Source organism: Hevea brasiliensis, chromosome 3 (genome assembly GCF_030052815.1).
Source record: "Hevea brasiliensis isolate MT/VB/25A 57/8 chromosome 3, ASM3005281v1, whole genome shotgun sequence".
Classification (NCBI taxonomy): Eukaryota; Viridiplantae; Streptophyta; class Magnoliopsida; order Malpighiales; family Euphorbiaceae; genus Hevea; species Hevea brasiliensis.
Window position 1 is genome coordinate 2,618,326 of NC_079495.1, and position 20,156 is coordinate 2,638,481.

General features: G+C 28.7%; 2 protein-coding genes across 2 annotated transcripts; one reads left to right on the forward strand and one right to left on the reverse strand.

The window, feature by feature from the left end:
- Positions 1–7,801: 7,801 nt before the first annotated feature.
- LOC110636312 (uncharacterized) lies at positions 7,802–9,957 on the forward strand. Its single transcript, XM_021785968.2, has 2 exons — positions 7,802–8,135; positions 8,357–9,957. Exon 2 carries the CDS (start codon positions 8,381–8,383, stop codon positions 9,836–9,838), a length of 1,458 nt encoding a protein of 485 aa, XP_021641660.2. The 5' UTR covers positions 7,802–8,135; positions 8,357–8,380; the 3' UTR covers positions 9,839–9,957.
- A 713-nt stretch (positions 9,958–10,670) lies between these two features.
- LOC110636327 (pyruvate kinase 1, cytosolic) lies at positions 10,671–19,353 on the reverse strand. The gene is made up of 17 exons (XM_021785980.2): positions 18,946–19,353; positions 18,735–18,828; positions 18,511–18,607; positions 18,324–18,421; positions 17,747–17,902; positions 17,045–17,122; positions 16,504–16,635; positions 16,305–16,385; positions 16,108–16,179; positions 15,884–15,973; positions 15,403–15,547; positions 15,093–15,181; positions 12,605–12,700; positions 12,394–12,461; positions 12,143–12,242; positions 11,715–11,774; positions 10,671–11,121 (listed from the first exon to the last, which is right to left on the reverse strand). Exons 2-17 carry the CDS (start codon positions 18,801–18,803, stop codon positions 10,969–10,971), a joined length of 1,584 nt encoding a protein of 527 aa, XP_021641672.2. The 5' UTR covers positions 18,804–18,828; positions 18,946–19,353; the 3' UTR covers positions 10,671–10,968.
- Positions 19,354–20,156: the final 803 nt, after the last annotated feature.

Sequence of the window (20,156 nt, forward strand, 5' to 3'; positions counted from 1 at the left end):
ATGAGCTGCTTATAGCTGCAGTTGAAGAAATTTTGGGATCTTTTTCGAGTATAACATTTATACCCTTTTAAATTTGTTTTTGATGTAAATTTTCTATTCATATGTATCTATAGAATTAAATGAGTAATTGTACAATAAAATTTGTAATAATATTATTTTATTCTCTTTTTCTTGAATTGAAAAATTTATATATGAATTGAACTGAATTAAATGATATTGAGATTGATTGAAATTGTGATGGTTGAGATTAGATTGTGTTGGATTGTGTTGGTTTAAATTTATTAAAATTACTAAAAATAATAGGTAATTAAGTATTATAATTATTAAAATGAAGATAAAATTAATATTTTTATAAATTATTATGATAATATAATTTTTTTTACTTTGTCAAATAGTAATTTTAAAATAACTAAATAAGTGATAAGTAAAGCATCCTTACTTATAATTATGAATTATTTTAAGAAAATTTTTTAATTTATAAGCCAAACTAAATATTAATTTACTTATAATTTTATATTTATAAATAAATTTAATTGATTTATAAGTCAAATTAAATACACTTTAAATTTTTTATATTATTTTTGTAACGTAGAAAAGTTAAAATTTTTAATTTTAATATTGATTTTCTTTTTTAAAAAATTAATAACAAATATAAAGTGATTTGATTAAAATTAGATTGCTTAACATGCATGCAAATGCGATTTGCTACTTTGCGTGTGAATGGAATATAAATATAAATAAATATATAATTTAATAGTATATATAATTTATCCTTTTTACTTTTCTTGATACAACATAAAGTAATTTTTATTTTACTCTAAATATATATAATATTATCTACCAATAAATATAAATTCCATATAATTAATTTACTTAATATAATCAATAAATTTTAATTTAATGAAATTAAAATTAGTTTAAAATTGTAAAATTTTAAATTTTATGTGTGAATGGAACAATTTTTTTAAAGAATTAATATGAATATAAATAAATAAATTATTTAATAGTATTTATTTATTTATTTATTTTTTGAGTCGTCTGTCAAGTCAAGTGGGATGGGACATTGATCAGATGTCATTTTTGGCTAACATGTGAAACTTAAGGGACGGTTCAGGGAAGTCTAAAATTTGATTCCTTTCAGGAAAGGAATTGCAAAATCTAGTTGTCTTCCGATTATTGGTTATTCAAAGTTGTTTTTTTATCTATACTTGGCCCCACATGTATAATGATTTTATTTTCATTAAGGCTGTAATTATTTTACAGAAAATATTTTTCAGTGTTTAAAATGTTTAAAAAAAATAATTAATAAAAAATATTTTTATTTAAAGAAAAAATTAAGTAATTTAAAAAAAAAATTATTTTTTTTTAAATTATTTTATATTTTTTAAACTTTAATAATAATATTAACATTTATATTTGTATGATATAAATATATATTATTAATTTAATATTTTAATTAAATACTAAAAATATTTTTTAAATATAATATATGTAGTACATATTAAAAATAAAAAGAGAGAATATCATTTAAGATAGTCAAATATCAAATTAAAAAGGAAAATAGTTAAAATGAAAAGAGAATAAGTAATATTGAAAAATTTACAAGCATTGATTTATTGATATAAACATAATATTTAACGTAGTTGAATGGCAAAAAGTATTTATATAATTGGCTCAATTAATTTTAGATTAAGACTTTATTTTTATATTTTTAATAGTTGATTATAATATATTATATTTTAAATTATTATTGCAAAATTAGTAAATTTTTCTTTTTTTTAAAAAAAAAAATTACTAAACTTTTCTAATTATAGTATTTGAAGAAAACATAATAAAGTTGTGGGTATGGGGCTATTGAGAGAGGAGGCAACATTTTCATAGTTGTGGTATGACCATTGGTTAATTTTTGGACAACATTTGAAGTTTGTTGACAACTAAAATATTCAAACCTTAATTTCTAAGAATGTGTCTATTAATAATAGTAAGCACTAATGCAAAAGCCTTGTTCACAGGTAACATGTGTATGGATTAGGGCACACATTATGACTGGTGGAAAAACAATTTTAGCCATCCAAAAATATTGGAGTTGCTTCCAACTCTAATTAGGACATCCGTTAAAGCTTTATTTGTTTCGCATAAAATAATTTATATAAAAATATTTATTATTTAAATGATTTCTTAAAAAAATATTTTTATTATTTATTTATAATATTAAATTATTAATATGTGTTTATATTGTATATGTATAAGAGAGAGTAATTTTTCTTAAGAATAGTTTTCTCTTATTTTTTATAAAAATATTTTTCAAAAAATGAATGAGGCTAAAATCATACTTAAATTTAATTTAAAAAATTGTAAAGTAAATAGTAATGTATTGATTTGCATTTTAATTGATCTAAATAATTATGATAATTTTTTAGTTCAATGAAGTTTAATTAATTGATAATTAGTAATAATTAGTGGAATATATATTAGAAAAATTATAAATTTCATGAGCCTATACATTAAAAAATGGAAGAAGACTTTACTAAGAAGACTTTACTACCTCTTTATTGGCATTTTTGTTGTGATAATTATGAAATTGTTAAAATTAAATCTTAAATTTTTTATATTATAAAACATGCTTTCAATTACTATAATTTGATTATCTCTTATCCATATAATGAATGAAAAACAAAATAGTATTATCATATTTTCTTTACATATGAATTTATCAATAAAAAAAAATCTAAACTTATTTCCACGTGAAATTGATTTTACTCAATTTATATATATAAAAAATAATTATAATTTTTTTTGCATGTGGGCGTGTCAGGGACACGTATGATACATTTGTAAATGTATTTGCATCGGTCTAACTTCTAATAAGAATAATTAGCAGAAAAATAAGTGACTGACCTATTAATTAATTGAAGCACAAAAATATTAAAATTAAATTGTGGTACAAACAAAACCTTTAACTTATATAGTCTTTTTAATTGATTAATTTCATATATTTTTATAGGTACATGATTTTGGTATTATTAATTAAAATTTATTGGTACTTTTAATTTATATATTATACAGATATATTAAATTATTAATTAAATTCTCATTTTTATCAGTGGGACAATTAGAGGGACACCTTTGACAACAAAAGAGCCAACAAAATGATTTGGAGGGCATGGTATACTATGCATGTCAATGTCAATGAACCAAATTTATTTTCATGCTTGAGCCAATCAAGTGTCATGTACATTCCAATTAACTCATTTCCTATCTCATATGATAATGACATTGCATAGTACTACTCAATTACTAAATTTGCATATATAATCTCAACCTCCTTGTCATACCCACCTTCCCTCCACATTACAAAGTCAAGAATGGTAGTTGCTACATATATGTTGAATGGTAAATACCTAATTTATAATATAAATTAAATTAAATAATCTACATGCATCTTTTCAAAAGTAAAACTTTGTTTAGAAAAAACCATTTATAAGAAATAAAATTTAATTTAATTCTCATATAATCATATTATTTTTTATATATAATTTTTTATTTTTTAAAAATAAAATTTTTAAAATTAAAAAATTAAATTTTATCATTTATTAGATTTTCAAACATAAAAATTAATAAAAAAATAAATTAAATTCTTATAAAAAATAATAATAATAATAATAATAATAATAAGTGACTAATTTGGACTTGTGAGCACCTATATATTTGTGATGGGTATATGAGGGATAGGATGTTTCTAGTGAAGGTTGGTTGGCTTCTTACTTCTTAGACCTATGGTTCTTCTAGAAATATCAATGTTGATGGCTATGGAGAATTAGTTGATTGATTCAAGCTAAGATTTTTTTTTTTTAATTTACATTAAGATATTATCTAGTTAGTTAAAAAAAATTCAATTGATTTTAAAGATATATTTTTTTATATCAATATAATATATTTAACATAAAAATCTTATATACACCAACAAATTATATTTTAATTATGAATAACAAAAATCCCACATTTCAAAATTGTTTGAGACAGTCATTTATTTTCTCTATATTTTGTAAATTTTTATTTTTTTATTGAATTTTTTCATTTGTTGTTTAATTGTGTATTTTTTTTATATTAATATTGAATCATTATTTTTAAAATGTTAAATTAATTTTTATAAATTATAAATTACTCATTTAAAATTAAAAAAAAAACAATGTAAAATTGCTATAAACTATATTTCATTGTTTGTTTTAAAAATATATTTTATTATATTTAAAAAAGAAAAAAAAAAAAAGCAATTAAGGTGGGTGTAGTAGAGCAAATGGGGAGGGGGGGATGTGAAGGGGAAGGGGAAGGGGAAGGGGAAGGGAAAGAGATCCAAAAGGAAAATAATTAGAAGACAGAAATATAGCTTTTAATCATTTGGTAATCCACACAACAACACATGACATATTACATTTCTATGCTTTGCTTTTGACCTATACAGCTGAAAGGTGCCAAGATTTTTTTTTTTTTTTAACTAATTTCAGATAAATAATGATGTTTAGGTAAAACATTCTCAATAATAAAGGTTTTAGAATTCGAATTCCTGACTTTATACATAAATTCTTTTAGGATAAACTCCACGTCACTTATCCAACTATTTGTTGGCTATAATTAATGAATATTTTAAATTAGGGCTGAGCATTCAATTTAAATCGAATTCAACCGTTAAAACTGAATTAACGTATTTTAGAAAGAATCGAATCAAAATGCATGGAAAACAAATCAAACCGCTTTGATTTGGTTCGATTCAATTATAACCGATCAGTTTTTGGATTTTGATTTTTTATTTATCAAAATTTGATTTTCAAATTGTTTGATCTAATTTTGATATTGATTTGAAACTAATAATCATTAATCAATAAAATTAATATATATATATAATGCATAAATTTTCCAAAAAAATAAAATAATTTGAAAATTAATAAACTAATTTGGTTTGATTCGACTCAATTGATTTTTTTCTTCAAAATCGAATTAAAATAACTGAAATTCTTAAAATTAAAAATCGAATTGAACCAAACTGAATGACTTTAAAAATCAAACTGAACTATTAAATTAGAGTGATTTGATTCAATTTATTCGTTCTAAACTAAATAGTACTTATCCTATTTTGAATTGTGTTGTTTTGAGTTCTAATCTCAACCAGGGTTATTGTACCAAAAACAATCTCTTTTTTAATTGGGCCTAGATATGGAGTTTTTATTATATATAGAAGTCTTCAACCTTCTGGCAGTGGCCCATAGCCAGCTCCTATGAATTTAGCTTTGTTCATACATGACACAAAGCCAATGCAACAGGCCCTTTAATTTTCACTCAATTTTATTGGATTATTATTCAAAAAATAGTTTTTCAAAAATATTTAGTAAAATTTTTAAAATTTAATATTAATTTAAATATGACATATTTTAATTATAATAATTTTAAATATTATAACAATTATTTTAAATTACATTTTCAATAACATTTTCTTAAGATTTGACATAATGGATTGCAGTAAATTTTTTTTTATTATAATGGTGAATAAATTTTAAAATAAATAAATAGAGAGACTCAAACATAAAACTTTCTCGCTGCCTTCCTTTTAAAGGTGGAGAAGTACTAATTAGATTCTCTATATTAATTTAATAAGAAACTAACACTCTATTTGGATTGATGGAAAAATAAGAAAATTAAAAAAATAAAAGTGAAAAATAAAATAGTTTTCCACCCTTCACTTGTTTGGATTGTTAGAAAATATGGGGAGAGGAAAAATAGGTTTTAAAAATATTATGTGGGACCCATGAGTAACTTTATCTCCAAATTGGAGAGGAAATTAATAGTAAATAAGTGAAATTACATTTTTATTTTAATAATAATTTATTTTATTTATACATAAAAAGGATAAATAAATATTTTATTATTTTAAAAGTTGCTTTTCTCTCTTATTTTTCTTTTTAATATATATATAATGAAGAAAAATAAATTTTTATTTATTTTCATTATTTTTCTTATTTTTCTCCCCTTATTTTTTTTTCTTAACATAATATTGGAGCCTCAGAGGAAATGATAATTTCACCTCTATATATAAATATTTAATTTTATAGCCTATTTGATATTATTATTAAAATTGTGATTAAGAAAATTATTTTTTTAAATATATTAATTTAAAAATATAAAAATAATTTAAAATTAAATTTAATAAAAAAATTAAAATAAATAAAATAATTTTTTTCAAATAGATTTTATAATCATATCAAAATTGATATTTTCATCTCAATGCCAAACAGCACAAGGCCCCAACAGGGCAAATAATAACCATCCACAACCCAACCATTGACTTCAGAATTATAGTCAAAATTTTAATGCTCCAAAGTCTATTACTTTTTTTAAAAAAAGAAAAAAAATTATGACTTTAGATTTTAATTTTAATTTTTTTTATTTCATTTTAATCTCATGATTTTCAAAGATAATTTCAACATTAATAAATTTTAATTCATTAGTTAATATTATTTATTGATTTCTTTTATTTATCTTATTTTAGATAAAATTTGATTTTAAAATAGTTTTAGAGCTTATTAGTTAATTGCTATTTTTCTCTCAAGAAAACTCAATAAATATTTAAGTAATAAGGAATAGACTATATAGTAAAAAAAATTAGTTTTATATTTTCTCATGAAGAAAATATTTTTAATTAATAGACTATATAATTAATAAAAGTGAATAAATAAAAAATTTAATCAGTAAAATTAAAACAGAGAAAAGATTAAATAAGTCCAATGTAATTTTAGTAAAGGGTTAAATTAATTTAAAATTAAATTTTGGATCAAATAATTATATATACTTTCTAACTAATTAAGGTTAAATAAATCATCTTTTAAAACACATTATTTTTTAATAATAAAATATAAGTTTTCTATTTTCTACAAATAAAATATTAAAAATAAAATAACTTTATTCATTATGTTTTTATTTTTTAATTTTATTTTAATTAAAAATAATAAATAATTTCTAATCTTTAAAAATTAAAAAATATATTTTATTAGGTGAACTTGTTTGGCAGTAATTAAAGTACTAGAATTTATTTAACAAAAAATTTAATTTTGAATTTATTTATTTTTTTAACTAAAAATATGAGACTTATTTGATCTGTTTCTCAAATTAAAAATTATAAATGTAACGGTAACAATGAAAATATATTTTAGATACTTATAAAAATAAATAAATTTATGATTTTAGTCTTTTTTTTAATTAATTTTAAATTTTTTGTATAAAATTTAAATATTTTATTATTATATTATATTAAATATATTCATTGACTTTAATTAGATTAAGGGTCTGTTTAATATTACTATTAATGATTTATTTGATATTATTGTTAATATTATTATTAAAAAAATTATTTTTTAAAATACATTAATAAGAGGTGGTTAAAAAATAATTAAAATTAAATTTAATTAATTTTAATTATAAAAATAATAAAATAAAAATTTTAAATTATTTTTATTAATAATATTTAAAATAATATTTTTATTTAAAAAAATAATATCAAACTCTGAGTCAACGTCAATAAGGACTTAAAAAAAGTCAGGTGAGGGCAACTTTCTTTTCTTTCTTTTTTTTCTTTTTATTTTGTCTGAGTTTTAATGGAAAAAAATCTCAGAATAATTTAAAAAAAAAAAGGAAAAAAAATCAGACTATTTGTATATATCCTATGGACATGTGGCGTTGGTTAGAAGTGCACTTCCCCGATTTGAAAATCCTGTGGGTTAAATTTCCATAACAAAGGCGGTACACAAACCAAAACCATGGGCAGTTTCCTGTCGAATGCAAAAACAGAAGAAAAACTGCTTGCTATCTCTCTATCATATACTCTCTCTCTCTCCTTCTGTAACTCTCATTCTAATGGCGCCACTTCCTATACCATTGCCTACCCATTGTATTTCTCTCTCTTCTTGCCCTTTTTGTATCTTTCTTCAGTAATCTCTTATTAGCTACTCGAAACTTTTTCTGGGTTTTCATGTAGTTGCCTTTTATGACCTTGTTGATGGTACGTTTCGAGGTCAATCTTTCAGTTCTTGGTGCTTTGAGCAATCATCTTCTCTGGGTTTTCTTCTATATTTCAGCTCATTTACTGGGTATGCTTCCTTTTGTTCCCCTTAACATCTCTACTGCCACCATTATAGCAACTTCTAATTAATATTTTATCATCATATAAAATAGTGCAAAACTTAGATTCATTTGCATTTCCTGAACTGGGTTTTATAGAGTTTCTGTCATCTCCAATTATCTTGAATCCAATAGGGGAGTTCAAGAACTGTAGTTAATGACACTTTTTATTCTTGGTCGTTTGTTGTAGGTGAATAAAAAGGCTTTTGGGTTGATGGAACCCAATGGTTTACCTGGTGGGATGTTTTCAGACATGGGATCAGGAATGTTAGGACTAGAAATGTCACTACAACAACAGAACACTCAAAACCCACAAAATTCACCCAACTTGCATCACCCACAAATGGTAGCTTATGCTCACCGTGAGTCTGATCATCACCCACAACAAACTATGAAACATGCCTACCCATATGCCTCCTCAACTACAAGACAAAAGCCACAATCAACAGCTAGTGACGAAGATGAGCCTGGTTTCACTGGAGATGACAGCACCGCTGATGGAAAAAAAAAGGTATCTCCATGGCAAAGAATGAAGTGGACTGATAGTATGGTTAGGCTTCTTATCATGGCAGTCTTCTACATTGGTGATGAAGCTGGATCTGAAGGAAATGATCCCACAGGCAAGAAAAAGGCAGGTGGGTTGTCGCAGAAGAAAGGGAAATGGAAGTCCGTTTCAAGGGCCATGATGGAGAAAGGATTTTACGTATCTCCACAGCAGTGTGAGGATAAATTTAATGACTTGAACAAGAGGTATAAGAGGGTTAATGATATACTTGGCAAAGGAACTGCTTGCAAGGTTGTGGAGAATCAAAGCTTGCTTGAGACAATGGATTTGTCAACAAAAATGAAGGAAGAAGTTAAAAAATTGCTGAATTCTAAGCACTTGTTTTTTAGAGAAATGTGTGCTTATCATAACAGTTGTGGTCATGGCTCAAGTGGGGTTGCTTCTGGTAATATTCACTCACCAGAAGTAGGTACAGATCAATCTCATGCTCAGCATCCACAATCATCTCATGCTCAGCAACAAAGGTGTTCTCATTCAACTGAAAATGCTCAATTTGTGACCAATTCAAGGACTGAAACAGAAGGGTCAAAATTGGCAAAAAGGGTAAGTAATGAAGAAGATGATGAAGAGGACGATGATGATGATGATGAGAGCGAGGAGGATGAGGATGATTATGATGAGGAGGTGGATGAGGCAATAGAAGGCAATTCAAGGGGTCAAAATAGTCATCATGGACATGATGATGAAGATGAGCATGAGGAGAAAGGTTCAAGGAAAAGAAGAAGAACAGAAGTGTTCTCTTTATCATCATCTTTGATGCAGCAACTGAATAGTGAATTAGCGAGTGTTATCCAAGATGGATCAAAGAGTACATGGGAAAAGAAGCATTGGATGAAGCTGAGATTGATGCAATTAGAAGAGCAGCGAGTGAGTTACCAATGCCAAGCATTGGAACTTGAAAAGCAAAGGTTGAAGTGGGTGAAATTTAGCAGCAAGAAAGAGAGGGAAATGGAGAGAGCAAAACTTGAGAATGAAAGGAGAAGACTTGAAAGTGAAAGAATGGTACTTCTGATACGCCAGAAAGAGCTTGAATTTCTTGATCTTCATCAACAGCAACAACAACTTTCTTCAAACAAGAGGAGTGAGCCATCTTCCACAACCGGATGAATTCATGAATTGTCATGTAATTAGGTTAAATTAGATGGGTTCGTAGATGAAAATGGTTTTTGTGGCTTTTGGTTTGTAGTTCATTAGATGCAAATACTTGTATTGTTTTTCTTCTCTTAGTCTTATATACATCTTCAATGATGACAAGGGTGAAATTGAGAAGAACTAGTTGATCTGTTAACTTTATATGCTATATGGCCAGTGAGTGAGTGACATTCTGCACGCCTGGTGAGACTCGAACCCACAAGTCGTCTGATTAGAAGTCAGGCGCCTTATCCGTTAGGCCAAAAGCGTTTTCAGATGTTGTGTTGAGCACTAAAATAAAGATAAATGGTATGTTAGACACTTCGAGTGCCGTCGAGACATTCCTCACCCAGAGGTCAGAGTCCCAAGACGACGTCGCCTCCTCCCTCTGAGCTGCAGGGCACAGATGGGCGCACGCGTTCACCCAGAGACTTTTCTCAACAGAGGATATAAGAAATTAGGAGGTAAAAGAAATTCAATTACATTCAAAGGAAAATTATTATTATTATTACTTAATTTTTTATTTTAATAAAATTAATTATTTAATTTTTTTTATTTTAAAAAAATACATTAATTAATCTTCATTCTTATTTTGTTTATTCATCATTTTATTAGAAAAAAAAAATAAAATTATATAATCTCTATCTTCTAGCCTACATGATAGATTAACTAACCGAAAATAAGTAAACAGAAAACTTAAATTTAATAATACCTGGGAACTTCGATCTTTGATAGATATCAACCAAGAAGCAAGGGTTAAATTAACTAAACATAAATTAAAATAAAGCAAGTAAACTAACTCCAAATATCTCCTGAGAAGTGAAATCAACTTTACTACTTGGACTCGATGCTCAACATTAATTTTAATGACAATTTTGCAGAATCATTTTGTGACAAGAAGCCAATCAACTCCAAAGCTTCCGACCGAAAATATGGGAATCACGTTATACTTTCCAGTTTCCTCCCTTATCATTGCGGACAAAAATAATTGCCAGTATACATTCTTAATACATTCCAAAACATAAGTTAGTCTCCAAACCCTGGAGATACATGTTACAGCAGTAGAATCCACCATCTGCTGTCAAACAAGTAGGAAAAATGTAATTTTAATCTTCAAGCTCAATAATTTTAACCACGGATGCATCTCCAACTTTCTGGCAAACAACTACTCTGTCTCGTGACTTTATAACTCCAGAGACCTTTCCATGATCGAGAGCTACCTTTAAGACCGACTCATTTGTTGCATTTGTAGATTCCGCCTATAAAGCCATATAGGATATCAGATTTCATAATTGTATTCAATGAATGCCACAACGTACAGAAATCAGTTTGGAAACCAGGTTCTCTAGGCAGGAAAAATGCAGAACTAAGGTTGCGCCCAGATCAGGATGGCCACAAAACTTCACACAACGGTTTTACTTACAATGAAGACAAGAATGAGTTATTCAGTTGCTAGAGGCTCATGATCATTGCATTCAATAAGAGCAAAAACTATTCCTACAAGGAAATGGGAGTACAAATCTCACCCTGGCAAGTCAAGGTCACTAATCACAAGTCTAGCCTAGACTCACTAATCACAAGTCTAGCCTAGACTCACTAATCACAAGTCTAGCCTAGACTCTCTATTGTAACATAAAAATAATTAGATTCCATTTTAGTTTTAACTCTGACAATCAAATAAAACCACCATGACCAACCCAAGCCACGCCATAATTTGTTTAACCAAGAAAAGAAGGCCATAAGTTCTATAAATACTATAATAATAAACAAAAATAGCCATCACATAAAGATAGAAACCTCGCTCATCTTCCAAGAAAGCACCGAACTGCATGAAAATAAAATAAACACTTACAGGATGTCGTGGATCAGCAAGCATAGGGAAGAGACCTCTAACAATGAGTGATTGCCTTGCCTGAACATTGACATGACCATTCCATTAGCTTTAATATCAAGAAGGTGGTGTGACGCAGAAAAGTCAAAAAATAGTAAAGCCACAAGGAACATTAACAGGAAACAGGCAGGCAAAATAGACATTTCTCAATGATAAAAGCATGATACAGTCAAACAATAATCCTTGTATATCCTAAGTATATTCTGCTAATTTCATTAATAGAATAGAGTAATTTGGAAGGGAGTCATCATGTTATATTACCAGATGAATCTCCAGAACACAAGAATTCAACATGGTTAATCAATTTGCATGCACCATAAATCAATAAACATAAAACAACAAACACAGGACTTCATCCTGTAAGCATAAAAATTGAATCAAGAACATACTTCAAAGGCCCCACTGAAGCTCCATCTCAGTTGATTTGTCTTGAGCCGAGGGATGACAACAGACAGAACTGGCATTGTTGGCCTATACTTGGCAATCAATCTGTGCATTAACAAGTTTCGCAGACAGTCAATGGATGTTGCATTTGACATTAACCATAATTACAATAATAATAATTATAACTAGTATAGAAACCGGTGCCTTCTAAGTTCACTTTCACATGAACAAGATAAACAGGTAAACAGAAGGATACCTTGCAGCCCTTCCTGATGAAGTGAAGCAAATAATGACAGATGCCTTGACTTTAATTGCTGCTCTTACCTGGGCAGGAATTAATAATGCTCATGAGAATACCAAATTTGAAAACATTGATTTTTTTTTTTTTAATCTGATGGACTTGTTGGATTAATTCAATAAAACATATGAACGATTATTAAAGAAAATTCATGAAAAAGTAACAATACCGCAGAGGAAGCAATTGATTCCAAGTGGGTCATTGGCTCTCCAACAAATTTGACAGTTTTCTTGAAATACATGTCTTGATTAAAAACCTTTTCTGCCTACACGTAAAAATGACAAAGATCAAAAAGATACATGTATGAAGTGGAAATGATCCAGCAAATTAAATTTTGTTCTCTTCTTTAAAAACAATGAAATTTACTTTATTCATTTGATCACAGCCCTGCAGTTAATTGCCTTGATTGCCTAAGAATACATGCAAGGACACTAATATATGATGTTTCACCCATATAAAAATGCATGGGAAGAGAGATGCTCACAATCTGACATCAAACCTAGCACACCATAAGAAACACCAATACAACACCATCATGATAATAGAGAACATGTTTCCTTTTTCACTGGATAAAATAAATAATAAAAGAAAGCACAATAACATAAGGCTAAACATAATCTATGAGATATTCCAAGTTTTAATAAATAACTAGTCATTTTGCCCACTTAATTTTTTATTTTAACAATATAATTTAATATTTATTTTTTCAAAATTTTATAGTTCAAAATCATACTATGAAATTTTGTCAATGATAAAATTCTTAATTAATTATGTTAAATACGGCTTAAATTTGTATTAACATTTTCACTAATTATATGCCTATTAAAACCAAATTTTTAATTTTTATTTCTTAGGTGATTATTAATTATTTTCCTTTAAATATTTCTTAATAAGAATGTAACAATGTAATATTTTTACATTAAAATTGCATTTAAAAAAGACCATAAATTATTAGAAAGAATTTGTCTATAATAGCAATAGCAAATATAATAATAAATATGCTCAAAATAAAATCTTAAATATTATGCTAATATTCAAGAAATAATAATAATAAAATTAAAAGTCAAAATAGTTTCCTAATTTGTGATATTCATTTTTTTCCTTCTCATGTTGCTTTTTTTTTTTTTCAAGGTTATTCTTCTAAAATTGAATCTTTTATACTTCTCAGTAATTACAGATCTTTATAACAACATTCATTTAATTATAAAAATCACTAAAAAGTTAACAATTAATTGAATACCCCTTTGTTCTGGTAAAATTTTCAAACTTTATAGAAACATTTATTTTTTGAAATATGGTCTATAATTTTGCACATAAACAAAAATGATTTGAAAAACAATTTCATTATGAAGATAAACATAATGGATTTGGCAGAATTTAATAAATAATTAAAAAAATAATTGTGCAAACTTTTTAAAATAGAGAATGATTAAATTAATGATGACAAGTAGGTGCAAAAGAGAGAGATTTTAATAAACCCTATATATACTCAATATTCAACAAAAGTGAGAAATGAATTAATTTTCAAGTATTAATAAATAAATTATTTAATAGTAATGGATATAACTACCATTCAATTTTAAAATTTAAAATTCAATTATTACTAAACTATTTGTATTATTTTTTAAATTAGTTCATATATACCAATCAAAGGATAAAAAAGTTGAAAAAAAAAAGCAAAAATAAAAATTTTACAACCTTTGAAAGAAGAAAAATGGATTAAAAAAAAAAGCAGAAGGAAAATGAAGATTTAAATTTTAAAAATTTAAAATAATAAACTGAATTTTAAGTAATCAATATCTAAATGCCATGTGGATATTATTTAACAAGTTATTAACCCATGTGGCTTAGAAAATATGACACTTGGCAATCTTTTAAGCTTATTATTAAACCAAATGGCTTAATTATGTGAGCATATATGGAACAAGTCAAAGAAAGTTGTCTTAATCATAAAGTACAACATATAGATTTCACATGTAACATAAACATAAACTTTTGGTATGTTCACCATGTTACCAAGAAACGATAGATAATTGCAAGAATCAACTCAATTTCCTAAACATCACGTGCAACTATCTCACATCCTATAAAATCACAGAGTCAGGTACAAAATAGTCTAAAATTAGGTCATTTCAAGCAGTAATAAATTATTCACTAGAACTAAAACATCCATAAAGATTATCTAAAAAGGGGTGAAATGAAATTGTGCTAAGTGTAACATGCACGGTAAATACAAATAATTAATCCGCACAAAAGTACATAACTGGTCTAAAATTAATTAATCCTCACAAAGTATGCATGCACATACACATGCATGCACACACCTTTCATTGCAGCTATTATCCAAGTTCTAAATGATGTGAAGTGTCAAGTTATCCCCCATATAAGAAGGGGAACCAGTTTTAAAGAATAAATTAACCAATACTTTATTTCTAAAAGAACTGTGTAAAAAAGAGCATCCAATACACAATGAAACTTAAAAAAGATAGTTATGAGTTTCCCAGACACCAAAAGTTCAGAATTCAATTCATTAAGAGGCACAAAATTTCAAATATCCAACTTCTAAATTAGTCAGTTCTAATTTAGAAACTATATAATTTAATCCATGAAGATAGCATGGCATCAACAAAATATGAAAGGAGGAAAGAGAAGTTTACCTCAGCACAAATTTTACCAACAGTAGAAATGGTTTCAACAGGGTACAGTCCACGAAGAGTCTCAGCACCAAGAAGAATTGCATCACTTCCTGTCCAATTAGGGAATATGAACAAGGAGCAGAATTTGCATGTTACACTAAACAATGCAAAGAAAAATTATCCAAACACTTAAAGAACACAAAGTAATCATAACACAAGGACACAATGCGACAAGCACATGAAAAATGACATCCTACTCCAGTAACTACATATTTTGCGCAACAGCAGCTAGCCTTAAAGCAACTAGCATTGCACAAAAATAAAAACACACCATCCAACACAGCATTGGCAACATCAGTTGCTTCTGCACGAGTTGGCCTCAGGTTGCCAGTCATACTGTCCACAACACGGGTAACCACTGCAGGCTTGCCAACCACATTGCATTTGTAAAGGGCTGCTTTCTGGAACAAGAACACCTGCAAATGCAAAAGAGATTACTTACAGCAGTTGAAGAGAGATAGCAAAAGAGGTAAAATATCATAATCTTGCAATCTGCAAGTAAAATTCTAATACAGTTTTGGCATATCCCTTGCCCCCCACTCAACCAAAAAACAGACTCACAGAGTAAAAAGCATAATGCCAAAAATTTGATAACATTTTCAGGATGTTAATACATAGGAGAAAAGTTCAGAACTTTATGCATCAGCAGAATCAAGCATATAAAGATCAACGCATCTTAAATAGCAACTTGCTCAGATGCACAACAAATATATTCTATAAACTAACATTTTTACTAATGTATAAAAACTGACCTTCTCAGGCGGCAGGTCTATCCCCAAATTCCCACGGGAAAGGATAATGCCATCAGCTTCTTGTAATATCTCATCAAAATGGGTTAATCCCTGAAAAGATAATTTTAAAATCATTCAAAAAATTACACCATTCTTAATTGGAACTTAGAAGTCTATTATAAAATAGTATAACTATTATAAAATAGTATAAGTTGATCGATAAAGGATTATCATATGCAACAGACCTCAACATTTTCAATCTTCGCAAAAATTTGAGTCTGATAGAGATCACCCAGCTTAGAGAGGTAATCACGGGCCTGTATACAAAGAAGACTGTCTATGAAGATATACTGACAAACAGTTTAATTAAACAATACAGTAACATCACAGATTCTGAAAGCTAAAATGCTACAGAAGCACATTGGTTGATGAACAGAATTACCCGGCGCACATCTTCTGCATGTCGAGTATAAGATAATGAGAGGAAGTCAATTTTGTTTTGTACTCCCCAGGTACTTATAACCTGAAATTGAAAAATCCCCAAAAAGCACACAATAAGAGAACACACATAAGAACTTAAAGAATGAAAACTATTGGATTATATCAATTGCTAAAGTGAACAAGTTAGAAGCATGACTGACCTCCTTATCTTCATCAGAAAGGGTAGGCAGGTCGATACGAATTTGAGAGGCATGCAGAGTGAACAATGACCCTGCCAAAGTTGCAGAGTTCTTTATCACACAGACCACATCATCGCCCTTCACCTCAGAAACCTGCCCAGTTCCAGCAAGAACTCCGCAATCATGCACAAGTTTAATATAGTTGCCAGACATGCTAATGTAATGGGGTTTTCTTCCCAAAGTCACTTAATGTGTGCAAGTGACTTGGTTCCTTTAAATGCACTTTTCTTCAAGCTGGCTAAAAGGTTCCATACGACTTTTTAACCTAAAACAGCTTTGATTTTGTCACTAATATCAGAACAAAGACTTAGTCCAAACACAAATCCAAGTGCAATAGTTCACCTTACCCCTTTACCACCAAAGTCAAAGCATAGTATAGTTAAGACAACTAAATGCAATTAATAATCAAGTAAACAAGTATACCTCTCCCCTTCCAGGCAAATCATTTAAAAATAGAAGGTGTAAAGACAATAAAAGAACTAAAAAAAAAGCTCTATATTACCTCCAGCCACACAGATGTAGTCTCACTTCCAGTGAATAGGTATTGACCAATAAAAATGGTGTCTCCTGGCTTCACTGCCTGCAAAGAGCAAGAAAATGGTTTAGTTTTTTGAGATAATTCATAAAATATAAAATTCCTTTGATTTGAAAAATAACACTAGTTCTGCATAAGTTTAAAAAATGGCCACAAATTGCAATTTCATGTTAAGCTAATGCCAAATATCCATTCAAAGTTAAATCTGTTTTTTGTAGCTTACCAACCATTATCTAAACCTCACTTAAGTGTCTTTGGCACTGTTGTGCAGACTATTTCTATATATTTTTGAACTTCAATACATAGATTTGATAGTTTCTCTATGCTCCAATAAAATCTTGAAACGAAAGGAGATGGGGTGGCAGGGGGCAAGGAGGGGGGGGGTGGGGGTGGTGGGGTTGGTTGCGGGGGCCAAATGATGAAGTAGCATCCCAAAAGAAGATAAGAGCAAGTAAGAGTTTCAATGACTACAGAAGTGCAAATACTTTATGTCTTTCCAATAAGCACCCCAATATGTTAGGAAGTACTTCCGATACCAAAATTATGGAATTAAAACATTTGGGGCCAGAGCTAATAGAAACTAGAGGAATATACCTGGATGTCTAATACAACAAATGTTTTTCCAACAGAAAATGGTTAAACAAAATGATTAGTTCATGGAGATTGAACCTTGGATAGCCCATAAAAATTGATGGGCAATACTTCTGACGAGGCTTCTTTTTCTTGATTTGGTGTTAGAACAACAAGAGCATCAGCCTGGAGTGAAATGGATTTCTCACTTTTGTTAATAACCTGCAATTCAGGGCCCACTGTATCCAGCATTACCTGAAGAAGACAAATGGTATCCGCTCATTCAATATCTTAAGGCGACAAATGTTATCCTTTTCCAGCTTCATTTAATATAACAGGAGTATTACAGCAGCAAACATAAACAAATCCTTTGGCTACCATTGCAACAGTAACTTGTTTAAACAAAGGTTTTTCAACAGCAATTAAATCACATTCAGAAATTTTGCCACAATAGTTATTATAATAACAGCAAGAAGGGAAAAAAAAGGCAAAATTTACCAACGACTATGAACAAGCATTCTGCTTTCAGCGTAAAAAACTGATTTAAGTTGGTAAGGTTAAGTTTATTGTTCATTTGGGAGATTATGCCAGTATCACTACTCACTGTCTCTACTCCCATTAACACAAAAAAGAAAACAGAAAAAAAAAGGAAAGAGAGAGGGGATAAGAAACTTACAGCACAGAGCTTCTTAGTGTTTTTAACAGCCGCCTTCAAGTTCTCCAGCGTCTCCTGGTGATACTCCGGGTCACCCCAAGAAAAATCAAACCGAGCCACTGCCCAACAAAACGCATATAAAAATCCAACATTTACCTCATCTATTTCCTTATCTAGATGCATAACAAACCAAAATATCGAAGCTCACCAGACATTCCAGCCTTGAGGCAGCCAGAAATAACCTCAACAGATCGAGACTTAGGACCTAGGGTTCCCACAATCTTCGTCATTGCTGGAAAAAAACTCTGCAAAAAATAACCAAACAAAATCAAAACCAAAACTTACCGTTGAAAAACAAAACAAAAACTCAATGAAATTACAGATCTACAATGTAACTAAAATTAAAAACCAGATTAATAGATTGATACTTACAGCCTTTGACGGCTCCAAGATTGAAGCCATCCTTATCGGCTCCTCGAGAAGCAAGTGACTCGAATGCATCTTCGCCGATTAACAACACAAATAACTAACAAAAATACAAAAACAAATCAAACTAAGAGCAAAATTCAACTGAGATTTTAGTCTTTAGCGTGAATCGACGGAAGCGTAAGCTTTAGGTGTTCGATTTGTTTATAGTTCTGACCTTAGAATATGCTCTCGCGTATGCTTCTTTTATTTATCATTTTGGCACGGAGCCGATGGTTTTACTGGAAGCACGAAAGCCTTTCAAATCAACTCCTTTAGATCTCCACTTTACACGTACCAGTAAATGAAGGGTCAGATTTGGCACGGCAAGTATTCGGAAACAACAGTGAGTGAAGATACATGGACTTTCATGTGGGGCTGATGTAGGAAAACATACTGTCGCTGGTGGGGAAGGGGAAAAGCGAATCGCAGTGTTTAAAAGTGCGCGTGCAAGGCGGGAGTGGAGTGGATTGGAAATGAGGAAGCGCGTGTTAGAGAAGCATTGAGAGGAGAGGGAGGAGCGTTTTTGGTTAGGAGGATTACACGTGCTTCGTCGCGTAAGTGACATTTCTCGCAGGTGAGCCCGTGCACGTTGAAGTTGGAATGCCATAGTGGAAAGTGTGCCCGCACAAGGAATGAAAGGGTAAGATGTTTTAGCCTTTCGTTGGTGGCTAATTATCAGATTCGCGTATTAAAAAATAATTTTTTTTATAGTCTTTTTTATAATTCAGAGACATATAATTTTTGGGGCAAAACACACAACGCCGTGCCATTGCTTGCATTGTGACCTCAACAATTAATCTTTGGCTTATGGGACAACAAAACTGTACAAAGGCCGCAGTAGAGGACATCTGCAGATGTCAAGTTCAACTTCATGATGAAACTTTTGAAAACCCTAATCACCACTTATAATTGTTTTTTATCTGAAAATATAAAAGAAAATTCTAGTCCAAAGGTGAAAGTAGGAGAATTGGATTATTTCTTCTATGTACATTGATTTATACAGGGCGTGCTGAAGAGATAGGTTAATTAACCAAAACAGATGCAATGAATAGGATATTAATGTGGTGGTGGTGAGATAGTGCCCTACAGGCATTCGTTTTGCTTACTGTCGTTAGTTGCAGTGAAATTTAGGTGGTATTTTGTGGATTGAGTCCTTCAATTGAGTTGCTTTGGTTTTGATTTGTAATTATCAGATGTAGCCTATTTGCTATTACATTTAGAGGATTAAAATTATTTTTTTAATAAAAATATCATTTTAAATATTATTAAAAAAATTATTTTAATATTTTTGTATTTAAATTTTATTAAATTTAATTTTAAATTATTTTTTAATACATTGACTAATATATTTAAAAATATAATTTTTTTAATAATAATTTTAATAAT